The following is a 27,127-nucleotide window of genomic DNA, read 5'->3' on the forward strand; positions in this document are numbered from 1 at the left end:
CTAGTTTTTCCAAATAAAAAATAATTTAAAATTTTCCCTAGCACTCTAAGAAAATTATTTTATACTTTTTTGAAAAATTTTTAAAATTCATTAAAAGCTTCTACATTTTTTTTTAAATTTTCGAAAATCTTTATTTTCTTTTATTTTTTTTCAATATTCTAAAGAATAAAATTTTTTTCAAAGTTTATAGAAACTTCAAAATATCTATTTTCTATCAAATAGTTGCATTTTTATATAAAAAAGAATTCAAATATTTGTGTGAAAATTTAAGTATTTGGTAGGTTGTCAACTTTTTTGTTGAAAAATCATATCGTCGAGTTAAAAATTCAACTGTTTTGTAAATAAATCGTCTTTCTTGTTTTTATGTAGGAATAATATTTTTTTTTTTAATTTTATATTTTTTGTTAAAAATTTATCTTCTTTAGTTATAAGTTCAACTATTTGGTTTCAAGTTTAATTACTTTGTTAAAAATTAATTTGTTTTAACTATTTGGTAGAAAATTCGTTTTTTTTATATTGCAAAAAAACTTGTATGAATTTAAATTTAATTATTCTATTTTTATTTAGAACTTGATCTAATTTCAGTTTAAAAATTGTACTATTTTTTTTTTAATGTATGAAAGTTATTAAAGCTTGCTCTTTTTTAGGAGAAAAGTTAATTTTCTTGGTTGAAAATTCAAAGATTTTGTTTAAAATTGATGTATTTTGTTTTAAAAATTTCCTAAATCGTAAAAAATTATTATTTTTATTTAAAAATTCACCTATTTGGTAAAAAAATCTATGCATTTAGTTAAGAATTTGCCCTTTTTAGTTGAAAATTACCCTTTCGCGATCAAAATTAATCCTTTTGTTTTAAAATTCAATTATTCGGTTAAGATTCGCACTATTTTGTAGAAAACTAATACTTTTTTATTAAAAATTCCATATTTTTTATTTAATTTTTTTAAAATTTTCAACTGGAAATCCTATCTTGGTTTAAATTCTTCTTTTTTAGTTCAAAATTAACTTCCTGGTTGAAAATTTATATTTCTAGTTTGAAAATACAACTGTTTTGGAGATAATTCGTATTTTCGACAAAAAATTTAAGTCAAATAAAAATTGAGTTTTTTTAAATGAAGCTTCATCCGATCAGTCAAAAATTCATTTATTTGCTTGAGAATTTTTTATTGGACTAAGAATTCGTTTAGTTTTTGGTTAAAACAATAACTATTTTAGTTAAAAATTCAACTATTGATTAAAAATTTATCTTTATTTATTAACAATTCATCATTTTGTATAAAAATACATTTTTTTAAATTAATCCTTTTTGATTCACAATAAATTTTTTGTTGAAAGTTCCTATTTCATTTATGGTTTGAAATTTTTCCTGCATAATTTGAAAAATTAACAGTTTCGTAGAATATTCATGTATTTTGTTAAAATTTCGTCTTTTTGGTAAAATATTAACTCATTTGGTTGAAAATTTAACTAATCTGTCAAATGTTCGTTTTTTTATAAAAGATGATTTTAAGAAGAAAAATTTGATTTTTCAATAGAAAATTCATCTGTTTTGTCCGAAATAATTTTTTTGCCTTATAAAAATGAATTTTGTAACGAAACATTTAATTTGTTTGTAGAAAGTTCACTTGTTTTATAGAAAAGTTTTTTTTTATTATAAAAAATCAAATTTTATAAATAGAAATTCAACTATTCTATTTTTAGTTCCAAATTTATCCCGTTTTTTTGGTTTAAAAATTGGACTATTTGTTAAAAAATTTATAAGATTTTTTTTAAATTCGTCTTTTTGGGACGAAAAGTTAATCTTCTTGGTTGAAAATTCAATGATTTAGTTTAAAATTGATTTTTTTTTTGAAAAGTTCTCCTTTTTAATGGAAAATTAAATTTTTTATCAGAAAATTTTCAAATTTGGTTAAAAATTCTGTATTTCATACAGAATTCGTCCTGTTTTAGTTGAAAATTATCCTTGTGTATTAAAAATTAAGCTCTTTGTTTTAAAATTCAATTATTTGGTTGAAAATCCCACTATTTCGTCGAAAACTCATATTTTTGTATTAAAAATTAAACATTTTTAATTACTTTTTATTACTTTTTTGTTGAAAATTCACTTTTTTAACAAAAATTAATTTTTTAAATTAAAAATCTGACGATTCAATTTTTGGTTAAAAATATATATATTTTAGTTTAATATTCAGCTATTTGAATTAATATTCATCTTTATTAATTGAAAATCCATCATATGGCAGAAAAGTTATCTTTCTTAATAAAAATTAACTATTTTTGAAACTTTTGAAAATTCGTTTGTTTTTGCTCGAAGTTCAATTATTTAGTTAATAATGCAACAGTTTGTTTAAAAATTAAAATGCAAAGAACATATTCATTCCATAACACTGATTGGACCCAATTTGCTGATCAATCTCTCTAGCAATCACCACAGGTAAAGAGCTTCATGAAGTTATTATTTAAGACTCTCCCATTTTGACTTTCTTCACGAGTAAGCAACAATATTTGTTAATCATTTATAACAAGGAAGCAAACTATTTATCAAATCAGCACTATAAATTTGACAATACAAAGTGGAAACATACGAAATCGAAATTACAGCCAGTTTTTTTCAATTTTGGGACCGCAAAATAATATTATTGACATAAGTGTCTTCGAGCTCGGTGTCGAGCTTAAGATCAAGATCAAGATTTCTATTAAAGTATGAAAATTCTTTTCTTCTTGCTTGAAGATTTAACTATTTGAGTATTAATGCAACTATTTAGTAAAAAAAAGATTTTCACAACACAATCGTTAAAAAATACTGCTCCAACCCAATGCGCTGATCAATCTCTCTGGCAATCACCCCCGGTGAAAAGCTTCACAAAGTCAGCATATAAAGATCCTCTTATTTAAACTCTATCCATGGGAAAGCAAACATATTTTCTAATGAATCATAATGAGAAAGCAAAGTGCTCATCAAATGAGCACAACATTCTAAAATGAGGACTAAATTTTCAAAGTGTGGAAGTACACGAGATCGAATTTACAGCTACTTTCTTCAATTGTGGGACCGTAAAATATTATTATTGGTATAATAGTGTCATTGAGCTCGGTGTCGAGCTCAAGATTAAGACCAAGATTACCATTGGAGTATGAAAATTCTTTTCTTCTTGCTTGAAGGTTTAAATATTTGATTATTAATGCAATTGTTTTGTTCAAAATTGAAATTCATAAGACCTATTCTTTTAAAAATACTGCTCCAACCCAGTTGGCTGATCAATCTCACTAGCAATCACCCCAGATAAAGAGCTTCACAAAGTCAGCATATAAAGCTCTCTCATTGAAACTCCATCCATGGGAAAACAAAGATATTTGCTAATGAATCATAATGAGGAAGCAAAGTGCTCTTTAAATGAGCACTAACAATATAAAATGACAACTAAATTGTAAAAAAGTGGAAACACACGAAATCGAATTTACAGCTAATTTCTTCAATTGCGGGACTGCAAAATATTATTATTGGTATAATAGTGCCATCGAGCTCGGTGTCGAGCTCAAGATTAAGATTAAAATTACAATTGCAGTATGAAAATTCTTTTTTTCTTGCTTGAAGGTTTAGCTATTTGATTATTAATGCAATTGTTTTTTGAAATTCATAAAACACAGTCTTTTAAAAACACTCTCCGACCCAGTCCGTTGATCAATCTCTCTAGCAATCACCCCAGGTAAAGAGCTTCACAAAGTCACCATATAAAGCTCTCCTTTTTAAACGCCTTCCATAGGAAAGCAAACTTTTTTGCTAATTAATCATAATGAGAAAGCAAAGTGCTAATAAAATGAGCACTAAAATTCTAAAATGAGCAATAAATTTTCAAAAAGTGGAAACACACGAGATCGAATTTAAAGCTACTTTCTTTAATTTTGGGACCGTAAAATATTATTATTGACATAATAGTGTCATCGACCTCGGTGTCGAGCTCAAGATCAAGATCAAGATCGAGAGGGCCAGTCCAGGGAATAATCATTAGCTTATCTAGTTAATCACGATTTTCAGGGATCCAGCTTGACAGAGGATTACCATTACAGTATAAAGACAGTAACGGCAATGTCACCGTGATCCACGATCGTTAATCGAGAACCGGTCGGTCGCTGTCGATCATTCCCCACCTCCTGATCAATCCCCACTTCATCATCATTCCACACTGCTTCCCTATTCAAAACTCAAACTCCTTGCAGAATCGCGTCAAATCTCGACCTAATCGGACCGCAGTGCTTCCCTACAATAGAGGTTTTTTTTATTTTCATTTTTCGCGGGTTCAGTTCGAAATTGGTTCATTAAGTGTGTAAAATAATTAATTAAATGTGATTAATTACGAATTTATAAATTAAAATTGAAAATTTAATATTTTTCTTTTATTTGTCATCTGAATTAATTATTAGATATTTCAGGTTGCTTTATCCACTGTGGGGAGGTTACCCCTATCAATCAATTTTATTCAATTCCTTTCATTTTTCTATCATTCTGACTGGTGCATTTTTAAATTGAGTTTTTATTTAATTTTGAAACTTAACAGGGATCACTGTGCGAAAGGAGACCAGAAAAGGGGAATAAGGTATTTTTTAGGAAAAAGGGAAAAAATTAATTTTCTACTTAAAAAGACACATTTTCAAAGAAACAGTTAAATTTCTTGCCAAATTACTAAATTTTTAACTAGAATAATAAATCTTCAATCATGAGAAATAAATTTTGTTTTAAGGTTTATTTTCAACAAAAAAATATTATTTTCCTATCAAAATAATTGAATTTTGAACCAAAAAAGGACGAGTATTGAAGTTTAAAAGAGTAATGTAGTTTTTAACCACAAAATATGAATTTTAAAGCAAAAATGGAATAATTACATTTTCAACTGAAAATTATAATTAAAACATTATTCTAAACAAAATAGTGAAATTTTTCTACAAAGTAATAAATTTTCAACTAAACTGATGAATCTTCAACCAAAAAATTTATTTTTAACCAATTACTTGAATTTTCAAACAAAGATAGAAATTTTCCACCAAGAAAGTAAAGTTTTAAATAATAAGATTACTTTTCTTCTACAAAAGTTAAATTTTCAACCAAAAAAATATTTTTACCCAAATAATCGGATTTTTAACAAAAAGGTTGGATTTGTATGGAATAATGAAATCTTTAAGTTTGTATTCAAAGTAATTAATTTTGAATTTAAAAATTAATTTTCAAGAACATAAGTAGATTTTTCACTCGAAAATACAAATTATTAACAAAAAAGTTAATTTCCAAGAAAACTGTTGAATTTTAAAGTCAAGGAAATTTAAAAAAAGTTGCATTTTCAACCCGAAATATGAATTTTATAAAAAAAAAATAATTAAATTTTCAAGCCAAAATGGAAGTCAGATTTGCAGTTTAGAAAATTTATTTTTAACCAGATAACTAATTTTCAACAAAATAGTGAAATTTTTCTCTTAAGTAATGAATTTTTAACGTAACTTATGAATCTTCAACCAAAAAAAAAAATTATTTTGACCAAAAAGACCCATTTTTAACAAAAATAGTTTAATTTTTCTCAAAAGCAATTAAATTTTTACTAAAATGATGAATTTTTACCAAAAAAAAAAAATATTTTCAACCCAAAATAGAATAAATAAATTTTCAGTAAGAAAAAATAATTTTCAAATTAATTAAATGATGTCTTAACAAAGTACTTAAATTTTAAACTAAATAATTGAATTTTTAACAAGACAAGATCGATTTTCAAGGAAAAATGGAATAGTTCAATTTCCATTTTAAAAAATAATTTAAAATAAAAACATGAAGTTTCAACAAAACAGTTAAATTTATAATTCGAAAAAAAATTCTTAACAACATAGTTTATTACCATCAAAATTTTTTGAATTATAAAGGCCAAGAAATTTTCTACAAAAAAGTTGAATTTTCTACCTAAAAATATAAATCTTCTAAAAAAAATTGAAACACAAAAGATAAATTTAAAAAAAAAGCGGAATATGTCCACTTTTAGTTTTAAAAAAACGACTAATTAAAAAAACTAGTTTCAACTAAACTATTAGATTCCCCTCCAAGGTTAAGAATTTTTAACTAAAATTATGAATCCTCAACCAGAAAAACTTATTGTTAACCAAATAATTGAATTTTCAATCAAGCAATGAATTTTCTACCGAAAACAGAGAAATTTTCTACAAAATAATAACATTTTCTTTAAAATTACAGAATTTTTAAAATTTAAATAAAAAATTATGTAAAATTTAAATTTTACAATTAAAAACCATGTAATTTTGATTAATTTATTTTTAAAATTTTGTCAATTTGAAAGATTTAGATTTGAAAACATGATTACTGATCTTAGAAGTTTTGAAATTTACATAATTTAAACTGAAAATTTTATTTTTTGAAATTTTTACAATTGGTGAGATTTTGAATTGATGACCTGACTCTCGATTTTCAAAATCATCTAAATTTAACCATCTTTATTTATACATTTTTAATATTCAAAAGTATTTAATTATCACTCTTCGAAATTCTAGACTTTTTTTGAATTTTGAAAATTTATCAAAAAAAATTATTTAAGTTTTATGTTTAAGGATTAAAATGTCTATAATTTTGATTAACTCACATTTAAATTTTTTTAAAGATTTTAATTTGAAAACTTAACTTTTGGTCTTTAATTAAAAGTTTTAAAACTTTGAAAACTTTGAAAACTTTAAAGCTTTAAAACTTTTGGTCTCTAACGGATTTAGAAATTACAAAATTTTTATTTACATTTCTTTAAAGTTGAAAATATTTAAATTGTGAATTTTGAAAATTGTAGAAATTTTTTATTTTAAATCATTATAGAATTAAGAGTTTTTAATTGTAAAAATTACAATGAAGAAATTAAGCAATTTTTAAGTTTTGAAAATAAAAAAGTTTGAAATCATTCAAAAATTAGTTTAAAATTTTTCAATTTCGTGATCTTCTGATTCACAATTTTTTGATTTTAAACACTTTCAATTTCAGAAGCTTCATTTAGAAATAAGAGAAAATATTTTCCTTTTTTTTCAATTTTCAATTATAGTGTGGTAAATAATTAATTAATGTTAACAATAATAATTGTTCAAATAAATTATTATTATTTTAATAATATTCAATTGGAATAATGCTAAAAAATTGCATTTTTCTGAAATTTGTAACTATTTGTCTACTGTTCACCAGGAGTGAGTCAATAATTAATTCAATTGAGCAAAAATAATTATTTAATCAAATTATTATTGTTAATAACTATCATTTCTAAGATAAGTGCTAAAAGGTTGTCCTTTTTTAAGAATGTTAAAATTTTTATCCTGTTTTCACTTTGTAAGGTAATAATAAATGAAAATTAACAAACAAAATTGTTTACACAATTTTCTATGGTTTATAACTATCTTTTCTTAGAGTAATGCTAGAAAGTTCGCAGATCTTTGTGAAATCTTAAAATTTTTAATATTTTTTAGTTAGGACAAAATGATAAATATTATTAATAATTTTAGGAAAAAGGCTCTTACTCACTATTTCAAGAAAAATTTACATTCAATATGATATGTATAGAAAATTTAAAAAATATTTTAAACATCTGTTTTATTTTAGAAATATATATTGACAAAAAAGAAAGAGATTGTTTAATCACAAATTAATTATGTATTAATTGCTTAAACAACTATTTGTATTAACATCCATAAATTACAACTACACTTATTGAGAAGCAGAAGAAAATTTTAAATTTTCGAGAAAAACCGCAACTATATGGCATTTATATAGATGATGACAGTTAATAACAATAATTGGTTTAAACAAATATTCATAAATCCACACATTCAACTCATGTCAAAAATAGACAAATAGTTACAAATTAAAAAAAAACCGCAATTTTCTGCCATCAAACAAAGAGAAAACTATTAACAACAATAATAAATTGTTAAAATAATTTTTTGTATTATCTTGAATTAATTATTACTACACTCTAATTGAAAAGTAAACAAAAAGTTAAAAATTTCAGAAAAAGCCGTAACTATTTATTATTAGTATTGAAGAAGATAGCTATAAGCTATAATAATTTGTTTAAACAATTATTATTCAATGGAAATAAAAATTTCACTCTTCTAAATTAAAATTTCAATTTGGTTGTTTTCAATAATTTTATTTTTTAGTTATTTATTCTATATTTAAATTGACCATTCTTTCAGGTATGAAAGTTTAAAATTGTTATTTCTTTGAAAAATAGTTAATAATCAGAAAATGACCAGAAATTAATTTTTGTTTTTAGTTGTCACTGAAACATTCTTATTTGAGTGTTAGAGCAAAAAATTAATTTTTATAGCAAAATAAAACGAAATTGTCATAAAAACGTTAAGTTTTAAACCAAAGAGTTAAATCCTTACAAATATAAATTTATCATACACTGGTTCAATTTTCAACCGGAAAGATAAATTTTCCAATACGACGATTAAATTTCTATTAAAAAAGACAGGAATTTTCAACAAAAGTGTTGAACTTTAAAGCCAAAAGTACGAATTATTTATAAAACGGTTGAATTTGCTGCCAAAAATTAAAAATTTTATAAAAATAGTTCAATTTTTAACAACACAGTCAATTTTCAAAGAATTAGTTACAGTTTCAACAAAACAAAATAATTTTAAACTAGAAAGATACATTTAAGAAAAATAAATTTTCAAGAAAAGAGTTCAATCCAAAAGATAATTTTTCAAAAAAATAATTCATTTTTCAACAAAAATAATTCATTTTTCTTGCTGAGTTTTATTAATTTACACACAATTCTCACTCAAGTTCAAACTCAAGATAAAAAAACGTGGAATTTAAAAAATAATACAATTGTTTACGAAGTTTTAATCATAATTTTTTCAGTTTTAGAATGTCCTGCTCGACAGGGAAACTCTTAATTTCCCTTTTTCTACTCTTAGTAGCCTTTGCTTCAAAATGCAGTGGTAAGTTGAGTGTTTTTTAGAAAGAATAATAATATCAATGATCACAGCCAAAAATAGTTCAAAAAAGAGAAAATGGTTAAATTTTCTCACGAAAAAAAGTCAAAAGAAGAGAAGTCATTAAAGAAATGATTTTTTCACATCGGGTATACTTAAGTTATTGAAAAACTATCAATGGCTATGTTGAATTTAAAGCCTACAGAAATTGGCTAAAATCACAGTATTCTTTAATTCTTTTCTAAATTAAAAAAGTGAAACTAAAAGCATTGAAACTTTTCAAATTAAACCATGAGGGAGAAACAAATTTAAATAATTGTTTTATTATACAAATTTTGAAATAAAAAGACCATTTATTGGTTTCATGTTTGTCTAAAAGAAAAGCTTAGGTTTCTTCATTTAAAGAAAGTAAAAGAAAGAGGTTTGTTTGAATTTAGATAAATTCTTACATTAAACAAATATTACGTCGAATGTATACTCAAAAGAAAAATATTCAATTAATTAATTAATAATTATTGATTGTTGTCTGCAAAATAGGAAACCAAGCATCAAAGGTAGTTTGCTACTTCAGTAATTGGGCAATTTATCGACCAGGAATTGGAAGTTATGGAATAGACGATATTCCTGGTGATTTATGCACTCACGTCATTTATTCATTTATTGGTGTGAATGATGCTACCTGGGAAGTTTTAGTACTCGACGAGGAACTTGATGTCGGGAAAAATGGATTCAAAAATTTTACAAATCTTAAGCTTAAGCATCCTAATCTAAAGACAGAAGTTGCTGTTGGTGGATGGGGCGAAGGTGGAAAAAAATACAGCAATCTTGTCAGTGTCAAAGCAAGACGTGATATTTTCATTCAAAGCGTTATTGGTGAGACATTTTCATTTTATTTTATTTTAAATTACATTAAATTTCAGACCAAAAAAATACTTTGATGTTGTTAAGAAGATTCTTTATGTTCAACGTTTCGAGAAGCAAATACCTGCATTGGGAAAAGAAAACCTAAAGTAACAAATAAGTCCTTCAAAGGTAGGGCATTCAATTAATAAAAAATAAAGGACACATTGTAAATTGTTGAACAACAACAAAATGTAACAAAAGTTGATTTTGAAAAAAGTAGACAGAAAAATCGATTGGCTTCATAGTAATGGTAAACATCGTTCTTTGAGAAACTCTGTAGTTTTTGGGATAATCTCTCGATGTTTGCCATCAATATGAAGAGGAACGCTTGTTCCGTTTCCTCTTTCAAAATTAACTTTTGTTGCATCTTTTTTGTTAAGCAATTTGTCTTTGGAGAGGCTGACAATAAAGGATCTTCTCAACATCATTGATATCTTCTTCTGGTCTGAAGTTTTCTGCTTCTTTTATGATTGCAAATCGCCTAATTCCAAATCTTGTTAATTTTCGATCAATAAACTGTTTAATATTACGGAAAAACATCTAAGCTCTCTATAGATACCAATAGATTAGTTCGGTCATTGACAAAACATAATTAAAAGAGGGTTATTCAAATTCTCATCTTGAAATAGTTGTGCGAAAATTACTGTATTTGTTATTGTATTTTGATTTTGACCATGTTCAAAAGTAGTGCATTTCATCAATAAAAAATACAGGAAGCATTGAAAAATGTTTAACAAAGCAAAAATTTAATAAAAGTGAATAATTTTGAAAGAGGAAACAGAACAGGCGTTCAGCTCCCTATTGATGGCTTGTTCTATTTCCTCTTTCAAAGTTAACATTTATTACTTCTGTTTTGTTAAACAATTTCCAATGTTTCCCTTATTTTTTATTGATGGACTGCGTGTTTAAATTTAGACTACTAACAGTTGCAATGTTTTTCGTAAAACTAAGTCGAGATTTTTCTTTTCTGAAGAGGAGAACATTTGTGTCTCGAGATGTTGACAATAAAGGATTCTCTTAACATAATTTATATCATTTTCTGGTCTGAAGTTTTCTGCTCCTTTTATAGTTTTAAATCACCTCATTCAAAATCCGTTCATTTCTCTAATAATCAAACTGTATACTATTATGATAAAAAACTCTAGGCTATCTATAGATACCAATAGATTACTTGAAGCAATCAAAAACACAACTAAAGGAGGCTTGCTCAAATGTTCATTTCGAGTTAGTTATGTGAAAAACATTGTTGTTGTTAAAATCTCTCGACGTTGACCATCAATATCGAGAGCAACGCTTATTCTGTTTCCCCTTTTAAAATTAACTTTTGTTACATTTTTTTTCCTAAACAATGTCCAATGTTTCCTTTAATTTTTATTTATAGACTGCACTACCTTCCAAGATGGTCAAATTTAGAATGCTTACAACTAGAGTGTTTTTCACTGAAGTAACTCAAGATGAGAAATGTGCAGGATAGTTTCTTTCAACTGCTACATATTAGTAACTTTTTTAATTTTACTAAAGACTGATTTTTTACTTCGGATTGTTGTTTTTTGATTTAGAGAACAATTATCTCTCGAGACGTTGACAATAAATTATCTTCTTAACATTATTGATGACTTGTTCTAGTCTAAAGTTTTCTGGTCCTTTTATAATTGTAAATCATCTAATTCAAAAGCTGTTTAATTCTTAAATCATCAAACTGTGTACTTTTATGGAAAAAAATCTAAGCTGTCTATAGATACGAATAGATTACTTCGCTCATTGACAAAACATAACTAAAAGAGGGTTATCAAAATTCTCATCGCGAGTTAGCTCTGTAAGAACACTGTAGATGTTATGGTATTTTAAATCACCATGTTGAGAACTAGTGCAGTCCATCAATGAAAAATTATGGAAAAATTAAAAATTGTTTTTAAAAAACGATATAACAATAGATAATTTTCAAAGAGGAAACAGAAAAGGCGTTCAGCTTCATTTTGATGATGAGCATCAAGAGCTGTCCTATCTTGAGTTAGTTTTATGAATAACAATGTAGTTGTTGTTAACATCTCTCGATTTTGACCATCAATATGAAGAGAAACGCTTATTCTCTCCCCTTTTTTGAAATTAAATATTATTAATTCTCTTTCGCTAAGCAATTTCCAATAGTTCCTTTCGTTTTTATTGATGGACTATACTAACTTTCAACAAATTCAAGTTTAGATAATACTAACAACTACAGTGTTTTCCACAGAAGCAATTCGAGAGAAGAATTTCAGGTTATAGTTTTTTTAACTTCTAGATATTGGCTTCTTTAGTTTATGCTAAAGACTTTCTACTTTGGATTTTTGTTTTCTGATGAGAAGATCATTTCTTTCTCGAGACTGGATGATAAATTATCTTCTTAACATTATTGCTATCTTCTTCTGGTTTGAATTTTACCAGTCCTTTTATAATTGTAAAACACTTTATTCGAAAGCTTTTTTTTCTCACGTCGTCGAATTTTTTACTGTTACGAAAAAAAATCTAGCCTACCTATTGATACCAATAAATTTATTTACTCAATGAAAGACATAACTAAAAGAGGGTTGCTCAAATTATCATCTCGAGTTGTTTCTGCAAAAAACACTGTAGTTGTTATGGAATTTTAAATATATCTAACAGTAGTGCAGTCCATCAATGCAAAGCGAAGGAAGCATTGACCATTTTTTAAACCAAAAAGATTTACCAAAAGTTAATTTTTAAAGAAAAGGCAGAACAAGCATTCCACTCTATATTGGTAACATAGGCACACAAAAAAAAGTCTGAGCTTGTGACGAGACCATGTTGGTCTTATGTTTTTGAGGTCGCTGAATCAGAATCCGGTGGCCGTTTGGCCCCATTAGATGACGATTTTTTTCTAACCTCAAAAAATACCCAAAAAATAGTCAAAATAGTCCTTTTTGTTGATAACAAATTTACCCCGACCACCATTTACAATTTTTTGTTTAATTTTTATTGATGGACTGCACTACCTTTCAACATGGTCAAATTTAGAATACTAATAACTACAGTATTTTTCACAGCAGCAACTCGAATAGCGAAATTGAGATTATGGTTTCTTTCAACTTCCACATGATGGCTTCTTCAATTTAACAAAAGATTTATTTTTTGAAGTTTTCCCCCTCCTTTTTTTAATACGATCCATGAATGTAATTTTTTTATAACATTAAATCGAACAATACATAAAGAATTAAAACTATTCGATTCTATAGAATGACAAAACTTTTTATCAAATTGTGCAGACATTTTTTTTTAGAATATTCCTTTAGCGATACAATAACCTATATCGAGAATATTCTACAGCTAAAGTGGTTCGTATTCACGCTCAGGTTCTAGAAGATTCTCGAAGGCTACCGATGACGTAATTCAATTATATTTTTCAATTATAAGAGGCGAATTTGTGTAACCAACTTCAAGGTTATTTGTCATCTCAATTACGCCTTTCGGGCATTTTTTTCAATGTTACATTTTGATTCATCCTTACTTTTCTTATCAATATATAACGCAGTAGAAAATGCAAGGATAAACCAAAATATAAAATGTTTACGCGAAATGCTTAATTGAGATAATAAATATCCTTGAAAATATTCAAACAAATTCGTCTCTCACGATTGCGCAATATCATTGTATGATGTGATTGGTAACCTTCGAGAACCTTCTAGAAACTTAGCACGGACACGAACCTCTTCGGCTCTAGCATTTTCTCGATGTCGGTAACTGTGTCGGTAACGGAATCTATAATGAGAAATCACCGTACTTATCTACTATTTCTTTCGCAATTTGAATCCTGAAATCATAAAATTGTAATATTTTGCTTTGATTTCAGAATTTATGAAGACATATAACTTTGACGGTTTCGATTTGGATTGGGAATATCCTGCAGCAACTGATAGGGATGGTAAATTCTCAGACAAAGATAATTTCTACTTTTTCGTGCAGGAACTTAGAAGGGCTTTCGATAATGAAGGAAAAGGATGGGAAATTACAATGGCAGTGCCTTTGGCTAAATTCCGTCTCCAAGAAGGTTATCACGTTCCAGAACTTTGCGAGTAAGTTTGTCCAAAAGAGAAAAAGAAAGAAAAATATAATTTATAAATGACATAGTTACGGAGACAAATTTTTCGAAAAATAGAATTGAAGGCTCGGAAAGCAGAACCGAAGTACTGAAAAGCTAAAAGCTGGCTATAAGCTATAATAATTTGTTTAAACAATTATTATTCAATGAAAATAAAAATTTCACTCTTCTAAATGAAAATTTCAATTTTAAGTTTCTCAATTGGGATTATATTTTATAGCTATAATATGCTATAGCATAATATTATAAACCATAAAAAATTGTTTAAACAATTTTGTTTGTTAATTTTAATTTATTATTACCTTACAAAGTCAAAACTGGATAAAAAGTTTAACATTTAAAAAAAGCACAACCTCTTAGCCCACATAGCTTTTTATATTTGAAGCAGAACCGAAGGAGCGTTTGAGCAGTAGGCAGTAGTGGGGATGACGCACGGAGAAGCTTCCATTTCGTTTTCTGCACGTTATCCCCACTCCTGCCTGCGGCTCGAGCGCTAGTACGGTTCTGGTTTCCGAGCCTTCAATTTTTTAACCATTTTGAATTAAATTATAGATATGTTGACGCCATCCATGTGATGGCATATGATCTTCGAGGAAACTGGGCTGGTTTCGCAGACGTACATAGTCCACTTTACAAAAGACCGCATGATCAATGGGCCTATGAAAAATTGAACGTGGTAAGTAATTAATTAATAATAAAAATCTAAAAGTGCTTGCAGCTAATACATTCTGTTCGCATCATGAACTTTGTTCGCAGAGATCTTTTTTATTCATTTTTTAATGGTTTTTTTTTTATTATTTAAGGTCGTTTAATTTAATATAAATTTTAACACACCAAAACCTCGGTTTAAGGCCAATGTCGAGTGGTTGGCTGCAAATAGCCTTGGTCCTAAATCGTGGGTCCAAACGTAAACAGTGAGGACCTTGTTAAATAAAATAATTTAATTTGTAAACAAGAAGTTGTATTTTTAATGAAATTAGCAACCAAAAATTAATTAACACATAAAATACTTATTTTCAATAAAATAGTCCAATTTACAACCGAAGAAATAATTCTATTAATAAAATAATAAATTTTTAACAAAGTAGTTCAACTTTTACCCAATTAAAAAGGTTTTTAAAGATTTCAGATTTGTCGACAAAATATTTACAAAAATTCTAAGAAATATTTTTTTATTTTTAGAGGATCTTATAAAATTTAAGAAAAAATTTGATTTAGTCTGAAAGATATTTAGGGCTGTTTAACACTTGGGAAACATTTTTTAATATTTTAGAATTTGTCTAAAATCTTTTAAGGTTTTAAAATATTTCTCATCTCTTTTTTTCCGTTTTTGACAATCTTATAAATATTTTATACTGCTTTAAAATATTTATAATTATTCTTTCAAATTAATTTGTCAAAATAAAGAATCACTGCAAATATTCCCAGGAATCCAAAGAAAATTTCATTTCATTTTAAAACCGTTTAAACTCATTATAAAACTTGAATATTTAATTTCACAATGTTAAAAAATCTACATTTTGTTTTAATTATTGGAATTTTTCCTAAAAGCTTGCAAGAACGTTACAAGATTGAAAAATTACCTTAAAATCTTCCACATTCTTTTTTTTTTAATTTGGAAAATCTTTTGAAATGAAAAATTGCTTTGTTTGCTACTGGCAACCTTTTTAAACCTGTTTAAAATTTTTCATTAAATTAATTATTCAAGATAAAAAATCAATTAAAAATTTCCCTGGAAATTTAGGTAAAACATTTTTTTATCTTGAAACCTTTCAAGATCCTTATAAACTTCAGAATTGTATTTAAAAATCTTCAAAAATGTACATTTTGTAATTTTCTTTGATTGAGGATTTAACTATGTTTTTAAATAATCGTCTTTTTGTATAAATTCAACTAGTTTTGATTTTTTGTAATTAAAATCTTTTTTTACTGAAATTTAGCATTTTTTTAGAATTCATATCTTTTGGTTGAAAATTAAACTATTCAGTACAAACTGAACATTTTTGTTGAAAATTCATATTTTCGGGTTGAAAAATTTAACTATTTTGTGGAAAATTCTTCTTCTTGATAGATAATTCAATTTTTGGGTGGAAAATTAACATTTTATGGTTGAATTAAACTAATCTTGAATTTTTTCAATTAAAATAATTTTTGACTGAACTATTAACTTTTTCATTTTTTTGACACTTTATCTTTTCTAAAAAATTAGAAAATAGCTGCATTTTTTAAAGTCTTTTCTAACTAGATTCAATATTTTGCTTGAAAATTTAAATTTAAAATTGAAAAATCGCATATTTTGTTGAAAATTTGTCTTTCTGGTTTGAAAATTCTACTAATTTATTAAAAGAGCTTTGTTAAAAATTCATATTTTTCGTAAAAAATTGAACAATTTTCTTAAAAATTTATTTTTGGTTATAAACTAATTTTTTTTAATGAAAATTTGACTATTTTATTTTTTTGTAAATTTTTTTGTTGCTTCTATATTCAGTTAAAAATGGACCATTTTTGTTTGAAAATTCATAATTTTGATAAAAAATTCGTTTTATATTTGTGAAAATTTTCTTTTTTAGTTAAAAATTGTATGTTTGTCATTTTATTGAAATTCCGTCTTCTTGGTAAGAAATTAATATTCTCACTTTCAGATTTAACTGTTTTTATGTATTTTTTTGTTTTTAATAATTAATTTTTTTAAAGAAAATTGTTCTATTTCATTATTTTTTTTTGTAAATCTATATTTTTTAGTGGAAATTCGACTATTTGGTCCTTAATCCATCTATTTTGTTTAAAAATCGTCTTTTTGGTGGAAGATTAATTTGCTTGTTTTTCATTTCGTCAAAAATTTATTTTCCTAACTGATTATTTAACTAATCCCAAATTTAGATTCATAATTTATGTCAAAAATTAATCTGCTCTTTTTAAAAATGTATTTTTTAGTTAAAGCTTTCTCTTTAGTTGAAAATTTAATTATTGTGTTGAAGATCCTTTTTTTCTATTGTTTAAAATTTATTTGTTTATCTAAAATTTAGCTTACCACTTTTTGTTGAAAAGTCAACTTTTTGAGTTCAAAATTCATCTTTTCTGGTACCAAACTAATCTCGTTAATTTAAAATTATATTTAATTTTTAGTTAAAGTTTATCTCCTTGATTGCAAATTTGACTATTTTGTTAAAAAATTTTTGATTTCTGTTTGAATTTATTTTGCATGCTGAAAAGTTAATGTTTACATTTTTTTGTTGAAAAGTTACCTTTTTTAGTTGAAAATTCAAATATTTGTTTGAAAATTAATTTGTTTTGTTCAAAATACATTTTTTATAGAGAATTAATCCCATTTTTATCAATTTAATCTATTCTCAATAAAATAACTACCATTTGATAACAATTCCAATTATTTTAATGAAAATTGTATTATTTTGTTGAAAATTCAATTATTGTTTTACTCAAATTTCGACTATTTCATTGAAATTTCGTCATTGTAGTTTGGAAATTCCACTAAAAAAATAATTTATTTTGTTTGAAAGTGCCAATATTTGCTTCTAAATGCAACTGTTTTTCGAAACATTATTTTTTTTTCTTTGAAAATTCCTCTCTCTTGGTTGAAAATGAATCTTTCTGTTTAAAATTTACCACTTTCCAGCATGAAAACTAAACTCAAAGAAGGGAATTTCAAGAAAATCATTTTATTATCATTTAAACTTTTCAAAATCTCTCAAAATTTCAAAATTGTATTTAAAAATCATCAAAAATCTACATTTTATTTAAAAATAAATTGAAGACCTTTTCAATTGATATTTTTCAGTTTGAAGTTTCACTATTCCGTTTGAAGATTTATCCTTCAAGTTAAAAATATATCTACTTTGTCAAAAAAAAAAATTTTTTTTAATTCTACTTTTGTATGCATAAAAAAAATTGTAATTAATTTTTGGATAATCCCATTGATGATGAAAATTTAAACAAAAAAATTAATTATTTATAGAACGACGGTCTGATGCTTTGGGAAGACATGGGATGTCCAGCGAATAAATTGGTAGTTGGGGTCCCCTTTTATGGAAGAACTTTCACATTGAGTAACAGCAACACCAATTACAATATGGGAACTTATATCAATAAAGAGGCTGATGGGGGAGCTCCTGGAAAATATACTCAGGCTAAGGGTTTCCTGGCTTATTATGAGGTAGGATTTTTCCATTAGCTATAAATTAAATTTTTTTTTAATAAAAAATTTTATAGGCCCTGAAACAATATAATTTAATTATTATTGTTTTTTTAGATTTGTACAGAAGTTAATGACCCTGAAGCTGGATGGACAAAGAAATGGGATTCTGTTGGAAAAGTTCCGTATACCTACAAGGGTAAAATAATTGAATTAAATAAAATAAATGAATTTTTAAACAAAAATGTAAATTTTCTGCCAAAAAGATTAATTTTCTAATGAAAAGATTAATTTTCTACCAAAAAAGACGAACTTAAAAAAAATTAGAACAATTTCTAACTAAATTGTTGCATTATTTAAACTAAAAATATCAATTTTAAAGCGAAAATTGAATAGTTCAATTTTCATAATAGAAAATTAATTTTTAATTAAAAAAGAAATTCAGAGAAAAAAGTTTAATTTTCTAACTAAGAATTAAATTTTCTACCAAATAGTTGAATTAAATTGTTAAATTTGCAAGATAAAAGGCGAATTTCCAATACAAAACAGTTAATTTTCTACCAAAAAAGGCTAACTTTCCACTAATTAAGTCAATTTCAGATTAAGCACTTACAGTTTCAGATTAAAAAGCATAATTTTTAATCAAAAATTATATAATTAAATTTTCAATTAAAAAAAATTAATTTTCTATGATACACTTGAATTTTCTACAAAATAGTTATTGAATTTTTTAAACAAAAGGTCGAATTTGTTAAGAAAAACAATAGAATTTTCAACCGAATAGTTACATTTTATAACTAAAAAGATTGATTTTTATATAAAAATTGAATATTTCAATTTTCATTTTTTAAAATTAATTTTCAATTTAGAAAAACAAATTTTCCATGAAAAACGACTGAATTGAAACACCAAAAATGAAATAGTCAAAAATGCAATTTAAAAAATTGATTTTTAACTGAAAAAATATATTTTATAGAACACAGTTTAATTTAAAAAAAAAATTATTTTCGATACAAAAGAATGTTTAACAAATTACATAAAATAGTTAAGTTTTCTAACGAAAAAGAACAATTTTTATCAAAAATTAAATATTTAAATTATCCTTTCCCTAAAGTTATTTTAAATTTATAAAAACGAATTTTCTATATAAAACAATTGAATTCTCAACAAAAACAATTATGAGTACAATAAAGAAGTAAGTTTTCTACCAAAAAAGACCAATTTTCAAAATTACATAAAATTTTTAAGAAATAGTTACTAAATTAAAACATTTTTTGCTAAAAATTGAATATTTAGATTTTTATTTCAGAAACTTAATTTTCAATTAAAAAAAGTAATTTTCTACAAAAAAAAGTTGAATTTTGAACCAAGTAGTTGAATTTATTACAGTAAAAAGGTAAGTTTTTAACCCAAAATAAAATAGTTTAATTTTCATTTAACAAACTTAATATTTAATTCCAAAAATTGTAATTTTCTACAATATTGTTCAATTTCAAGACTTTTTTTTTATACATGACAGTTGACTTTTCAACATGAAAATATTAAGTTTCAATAAGAAAGTAAATTTTCAACCAACTAGTTAAATTTCTAACTAAACAGTTGAATTTTAATCCAGGAAGATTAATTTTGTACCAAAAAAAAACGGATTTTCAACAAATTACAAAGAAACATTTTCAGGAAAAAATGGAATATTTTTATTTTGATTTGAAAAAATTAATTTTAAATTTAGAAAAACGGATTTTCTATACAAAACGGTTGAATTATTACCCAACAAATTATGCTTTGAATAAAAAAGTCAGTTTTCTACAAAAAAATAGCATATTTCAACAAATCACATAAATTTTTAACCAAATATTTAAAGTTTTAAACTAAAAAAATACATTTTTGATCCAAAATTGAATAGTTTAATTTTTGTTTCAGAAAATTATTATTTCAAGAAAAAAAAATGTTTCTTCGATAAAAACGTTGAATTTTCTACGTAATAATTTATTTTTCTGACAAATAGATTATTTTTTTTAACAAATTATTGAATTTCTAAGACAAAATGACGAATTTTCGTAACAAAACAGTTTAATTTTGTATCCAAAAATATGAAGTTTCAATAAAAAAGTAAAGTTTCAATCAAACAGTTAAATTTGGTAAAAAAAATAGGTCAATTCTCAATCCAAAATTTTTAATTTATAAGAAGAAATTTTCTATAGAAAACAATTGAATTATAAACTAAAAAAATATGAGTTTTTGATCAAAAGTTAATTTTTTACCAAAGAATACGAATTTCCAACAAAATGCATAAGTTTCTAACCAAATAGTTCAAATTTTAAACTAAAAAGATCAATTTTTACCCAAAAAGTGAATTACTTGAATTTTCATTTAAAAAATTATTTTAAATTAAAAAAAATTAAATATTCACAACACAGTTTAATTTTTAATAACAAAAAAAAACTAATTTTCAATACAAAAAGTTGATATTTCAACCCAAAAATAGGATGCTTTGAGAAAAAGTACATTTTCAAACAAATAGATTTTTAACCAAATAGTCCAATTGTAATGAAGAATATCAATTTTTTTTATAAACATGAAGAATTTTCAACAAATTACATACCAAATAGTTTAATTTTGTAACCTAAAGAAAATAAATTTTTGACCAAAAATGGAATGGTTAAATTTTCATTATAAACAATTAATTAAAATTTTCGAAAATAAATAAATTTTCTACACTGCAGCTGAAGTTTTTACAATATGGTATCATTTTTAAGACAAAAAGACGAATTTTCAATACAGAAAAGTCGAATTATCAACCTGAAAATATAAGATTTCAACAAAAAAGTACATTTTCAATCAAAAAGCTAAATTTCGAAGTAAATATTTAAAATATTAAAAATATTTAACAAAAGAAACAAAGGAATTTTTAGCGAAATACATACATTTTTAACCGGCTAGTTACATTTTTTCAATGAAACCATTTTTTCGAAAGATGAAATATTTAAGTTTTTATTTAAAAAAATTAATTTCAAATTTAAAAAAGCGATTTTTCAACAAAAATAAATAAATTTATAACTAAAAAACAAAAATTCTTTTAACAAAATACATATATTCTTACACGAATAGTTAATTTTTAAACTTGAAAGTTAATTTTTCTTTAATTGGAATATTTCATTTTTCTTAACAAAATAATAATTTTCAATTTAAAAAACAAACTTTTTAGACAAAACTGTTGAGTTATCAATTCAAACATGTAAACTTTCAATTTAAAATTAAATTTTTTACCAAACATAGATGAATTTTCAACAAATTACTATAATTTTAAACAATTAGTTTTTTTTTTAACTAAAAATATACATTTTTGACCAAAAATGAAATAGGTAAATTATCATTTTAAAAAATTAATAAAAAAAAAAATTCTGCAAAACACTTGAATTTTCAACCTAAAAATAAGAATTTCCAACAAGAATGTAAATTTTCAACCAAAGAATTAAGTTTCTAGTCAAATCTTTGAATTCTCAACCAAAAAGAATGATTTTCTACAAAAAAAATTAATTAATTTTTAACGAAACACATTTTTAACCAAATAGTTCAATTAAAAAATTATTTTGATCAAAATTCATATATTTAAATTATCAATTAAAAAATTATTTTTTAATATAAAACAACAAATGTTCTGCATAAATTGGTATTTTTACAATATTTTAAAATAAATATATTAATTTTCTATCTAAAAGTTCAATATTTACAAAATAATTATTTAACCCAAAAAGAAAATTTGAACAAAGAAGATCAACCTTAATTAATTAAAATCAAAAATTAAACAGATGAATGTTTTTAAAAAAAATATTATAGCTGATATTTTGCCATAAAATATTTAAATTTTAAATAAAAAATTTAATGTAACCAAAAAAGTAGAATTTTCAACAAAATAATTAAATCCTCAATTAACGTCGATTAATTTAAAATAAAATTTTTTTATAGCAAAAAATGAATTTTCTATCAAAAGATTATTTTTCAATCAAAAATTCTTTGGGTAAATGATCATTAAAAATTTTAATTTAATGAAAAGAAAAACGATTTTTCAAAAAAATAGTTAAATTTGTAACCAATGACATGTTAATTTTTATAATTTATTATTTTGATTTTCTTAATGATTTTATTGAAGTTTCGATAGTTTAAACAATAAAAAATTATTCTTAATTTCTAGGTAATCAATGGGTGGGATACGAGGATAAAGAAAGTATTGAAATAAAAATGCACTTTATCAAAAAAAAGGGCTATGCAGGAGCGATGATTTGGGCCCTCGACATGGACGACTTTAAGGGTCTTTGTGGAAAACCTAACGCCTTAACGCACATTTTACACGACAATATGAAGGACTACGAAGTTCCTGAGCCCACTCATAAACCTCCACCCAGGGTAATTTTTTAAAATAAAATTTTAAAAAAATTTAACTCTCCGAAATTCCATTCCTTCACTAAATTAAATTAAATTTTCTACTGTTTAAAATTCCATTTTTAGTTTGCAAATGGAATGCAATTCAATTTTTAACTGTGAAAATCGAAGAAAATTTAATTTTCAATTGTGTCTGTCAATTTTTCAATGACTGTCAAAAATTAAATTTTTTTCTTCAATTCCTAAAGTAGAATTTTCTACTATTTAAAGTTCAATTTTTCACAGTGTAAAATTAAATTTGAAATTTTCTTTTAAAAATTAAAATATTGAAAATTAAACGGTTGAAAATTAATTATTTTAAATTAAAGTGTTGAATTTTCTTCTATTTAAACTTTCATTTTCAAGTTTACAAATGGAATGCAATTCAATTTTTAACCGTGAAAATCGAAGAAAATTTAATTTTCAATTGTGTCTGTCAATTTTTCAATGACTGTCAAAAATGAAATTTTTTTCTTCAATTCCTAAAGTAGAATTTTATACTATTTAAAGTTCAATTTTTCACAGTGTAAAATTAAATTTGAAATTTTCTTTTAAAAATTAAAATATTGAAAATTAAATGGTTGATAATTAATTATTTAAAATTAAAGTGTTGAATATTCTTCTATTTAAACTTTCATTTTCAAGTTTACAAATGAAATACAATTCAATTTTTAACTGTGAAAAGTGCAGAAAATTAAATTTTCAATTCTCTTTAATTTTATGTAGGAAAATAAACTATTGAAAAATTTAACTATTGAAAATTCAATTTTTCAGAAGTTGATTTTTCAATTATTGAATATTTGCATTTTCAAAAACTAGATGTTTTAATTTTCAAAAGTTTAATTTGCGATTTTCATAAATTCCATTTTTTCTTGAAGCAAAATATTATTTTTAATTTTCAATTGAAAATTAAAATTTTGAAACTATAACAATAGAAAATTTTATTTTTTCGGTTTTTTCAAAGATGATTTTTGAACTCTTTAAAATTGAATAAAATTAAATTTTCTAATTTTAAACATTTTAACTTTTAAAAGTTTAAGTTTTAACAGTTGAATATTTACATTTTCAAAAGTTGAATTTGCGACTGTTGAGAATTCACTTTAATTTTCTTCACTTTTCAACTATTGAAAATTTAACTATTTAAAATTGAATTTTCAATTGTTTAAAATTCACTTTTCTGTTAAAAATTGAAATTGCAACTGTTTAAAATTAAATTTTCAACTTCACAAGTGGATTACAATTCAATTTTTAATTTCAAAAAATAAGAAAATTGAATTTTCAATTGTTGAATATTTTAATGTTCTAAATTTGAAGTTTTCAATTGCCCCAAATTTAATTTTCAATTCTCTTTAATTTTATGTAGGAAAATAAACTATTGAAAAATTTAACTATTGAAAATTAAATTTTTCAGAAGTTGATTTTTCAATTATTGAATATTTGCATTTTCAAAAACTAGATGTTTTAATTTTCAAAAGTTGAATTTGCGATTGTCATAAATTCGACTTTTTCTTGAAGTAAAATTTTATTTTTAATTTTCAATTGAAAATAAAAATTTTGAAACTATAACAATAGAAAATTTTATTTTTTCGGTTTTTTCAAAGATGATTTTTGAACTCTTTAAAATTGAATAAAATTAAATTTTCTAATTTTAAACATTTTAACTTTTAAAAGTTTAAGTTTTAACTGTTGAATATTTACATTTTCAAAAGTTGAATTTGCGACTGTTGAGAATTCACTTTAATTTTCTTCACTTTTCAACTATTGAAAATTTAACTATTTAAAATTGAATTTTCAACTGCTTAAAATTCACTTTTCTGTTAAAAATTGAAATGTCAACTGTTTAAAATTAAATTTTCAACTTCACAAATGGATTACAATTCAATTTCTAATTTAAAAAGTTAAAGAAAATTGAATTTTCAATTGTTGAATATTTCAATGTTCTAAATTTGAATTTTGCAATTGCCCCAAATTCAATTTTTTTCTTCAATTATTACTTTTAAAAGTAGAATTTTCAAATACTTAAAATTTAATTTTTCCACAGCTTATATTCAGTATTAAATTTTAGATAGAAAATTAAATTACTGAAGTTTTAACTCTTGAAAATTCATCGAATTGAAATTTAATTATTAACTGTTAAAAGTCCAATTTTCAACTTTGAAAATGGAAGTAAATTCAATTTTCAACTGTTTAAAATTCCATTTTTAACATAAAAATTGGATCACAATTCAATTCTTAACTCTGAAAATGGAAAATAATGGAATTTTCTATACTCTTTAATTTTCGATAGAAAAATTAACTATTGCAAATTAATACTTTAAAAATTAATTCGTCGAAACTGTAACTATTAAAAGTTAAATTGTATTAGTTTTTCAAAAGTTTATTTTGCAGCTCTGAAAATTTAAAAAAGATTGAATTCTTATTGTTGAAAATTTAGAATTTCAAAAGTTGAGATTTAAACTTTTGAAAATTAAATAAAAATGAGTTTTTAAAAGTTCCACTGTTTAAATTTTAATTTTCAACTTAAAAAATTGAATAAAATTCAATTTTTAACTCAGAAAATTGGAGGCATTTAAATTTTTAACAGTTCAATATTTTAATTTTAATTTTCAAAAGCTAAATTTAGGTCTGTCGAAACTTCTTTTTTATTTTTTTCAGTTTTCAACTTTTTAAAATTGAATTTTGAATTTCTGTTAAAAATTAACCTATCGAAGATTAAATTTTTGAAAATTAAATTCTTTAAATCTAAACTATTGATTATTGAAATGATTAAATTGAATTTTTAAATTTGAAAATGGAATATATTTTAATTGTTAACCCTGAAAACTTCAAAAATTGAATTTTTAATTCTCTTGAATTTTTTGTAGAAAACTGAACAATTGAAAATTAGAATGTTATAAATTAATACTTAATAATTTCAATTTTTTAATTTTTAAAAAGTTGACTTTTTAACTCTGATAACTAAAAAAATTAAAATTTTCAATTATTGAATATTTCAATTTTTTAAAGTTCAATTGGCGACTGTCAAAAATTCAATTTTCATAAGGAGAATTTGAACTTTTTGAACTTTAATCTTCCACGGTATACAATTCAATTTTGAATTTTCTGTTGAAAATCGAACTATGGAAATTTAAACTATTGAAAATTAAACTGAAAAATTCATTTATTTAAAATTGAACTTTTAACTGTTTAGAATTTAATTAATAACTTTGAAAATGGAGATGAATTCAATTTTTAACTCTCAAAATGGAAAAAATTAAATGACTGAAAATTAAAATGTTGAAAATCGAAACATTTACAATTGAATTTTCAACTCTTTGGGATAAAATTTTTTCTTAACAATTATTAAGCTATTAAAAATCAAACTTTTCGAAATTCAGAAAATTGAATTTTCAATTTTATTCTCTTCAATTTTCAACTGTTGAAAATTTAGCTATTTAAAATTGAATTTTCAACAGTTTAAAATTCAAATTTCAATTTTTAATAGTTAACATTTTATCTGTTAAATATTTAAATTTTCTAACTCTAATTTGTGACTGTTGAAAATTCGATTTCATTTTCATCAATTTTTAAGGTAGAATTTTCAACTGTTGAAAATTTAATTTTTTTGTTTTTAAATGTTGAGTTTTCAACTTTTGAGAACTAAATTATTGAAAACTGAAGAAAATTCCATTAAAAACTGAAGTAAATTAAAGACTAAACAGTTGAAAATATAATTTTAACAGTTGAAAATTCAATTTTCTTGAATTTGCAACTGTTCAAATCTTGAGAATTAAACTATTGAAAAGTGAAAAAATGCAATTGTTCAGTTTTTAAAAGTGTATTTTTCAACTGTTACAAATTGAAGAAAATTTAATTTTAAACAGTTGAAAATGAAGTTTTCTTCAGTTTTTAACTATTAAAAATAAAACTGTTTACAATTAAACAGTTGAAAATTCAAGAGAAAAGCAAATTTAGTATTAAAAAAAAGTGTCACAAATTTTACATTTACATAATTATAAATGGCAATTTAATAAATCCTTGAATTCTTTTACAAATCTCTGAAATCTCTGGAAAACTCACCAATTTTGTTGAATTCCTTGAAATCTATAGAAATTTCTCATAATCTTTTGGAATCTTTTTATTTGGCTTGTAATACTATGAATATCGCAAATATTTGAAAATTTCTTTATTTTTTTTCAATTTTGTAAATCCCTTGCAGTTTCTAATATCTTGAAAAATGTCTTTAACAATTTTTTAAACGTTGTAATCCTCTGAAATCAGATAAAACTTTTTGAACTGGGCTAAAATCCTTCAAAATTGTTGAAATTCTCTCGAGTCCCTTGGAGTATTTCTAAATACTCTATAAGCTTTGAATCCAAAAGCCCTGTTAAATCTCGTCAATCAGTTAAATTACTTTAGAACTCCTTGAAAACTGATTAACATTTTTAAATCTCGTGAAAATTTTAGCAATCACTTAAAATGTTGGTCCCAAAATAGTAGCAAAGTAGTACGAGGGTAGTTAAATAAGTCCTTAGAATGACCAACAGATGGCGCACGAATCGCTCCAAATCATCTGTTTTCAGTCAGCACCACTCCCGACTAGATATATG

At 23.8% G+C, this 27,127-nt stretch overlaps 1 protein-coding gene across 3 annotated transcripts in view; it reads left to right on the forward strand.

Moving 5' to 3' along the window:
- Nucleotides 1–4,202: 4,202 nt before the first annotated feature.
- Nucleotides 4,203–27,127, forward strand: part of LOC117172525 (endochitinase) — a 29,366-nt gene continuing 6,441 nt past the window's right edge. Inside the window, exons 1-9 of one of the 3 annotated variants that reach the window (XM_033360552.1) lie at nt 4,238–4,270; nt 4,557–4,595; nt 8,897–8,976; nt 9,508–9,843; nt 13,721–13,943; nt 14,522–14,645; nt 17,943–18,140; nt 18,237–18,318; nt 22,312–22,523. In XM_033360552.1, the coding sequence (XP_033216443.1) occupies nt 8,904–8,976; nt 9,508–9,843; nt 13,721–13,943; nt 14,522–14,645; nt 17,943–18,140; nt 18,237–18,318; nt 22,312–22,523 (1,248 nt within the window). In that variant the 5' untranslated portion in view covers nt 4,238–4,270; nt 4,557–4,595; nt 8,897–8,903. Of the gene's footprint in view, nt 4,271–4,431; nt 4,596–8,896; nt 8,977–9,507; nt 9,844–13,720; nt 13,944–14,521; nt 14,646–17,942; nt 18,141–18,236; nt 18,319–22,311; nt 22,524–27,127 lie in introns of all 3 variants that reach the window. The other 2 variants (XM_033360551.1, XM_033360550.1) reach the window with 2 other exon arrangements.

This window comes from Belonocnema kinseyi, chromosome 5, assembly GCF_010883055.1.
Source record: "Belonocnema kinseyi isolate 2016_QV_RU_SX_M_011 chromosome 5, B_treatae_v1, whole genome shotgun sequence".
Lineage (NCBI taxonomy): Eukaryota > Metazoa > Arthropoda > Insecta > Hymenoptera > Cynipidae > Belonocnema > Belonocnema kinseyi.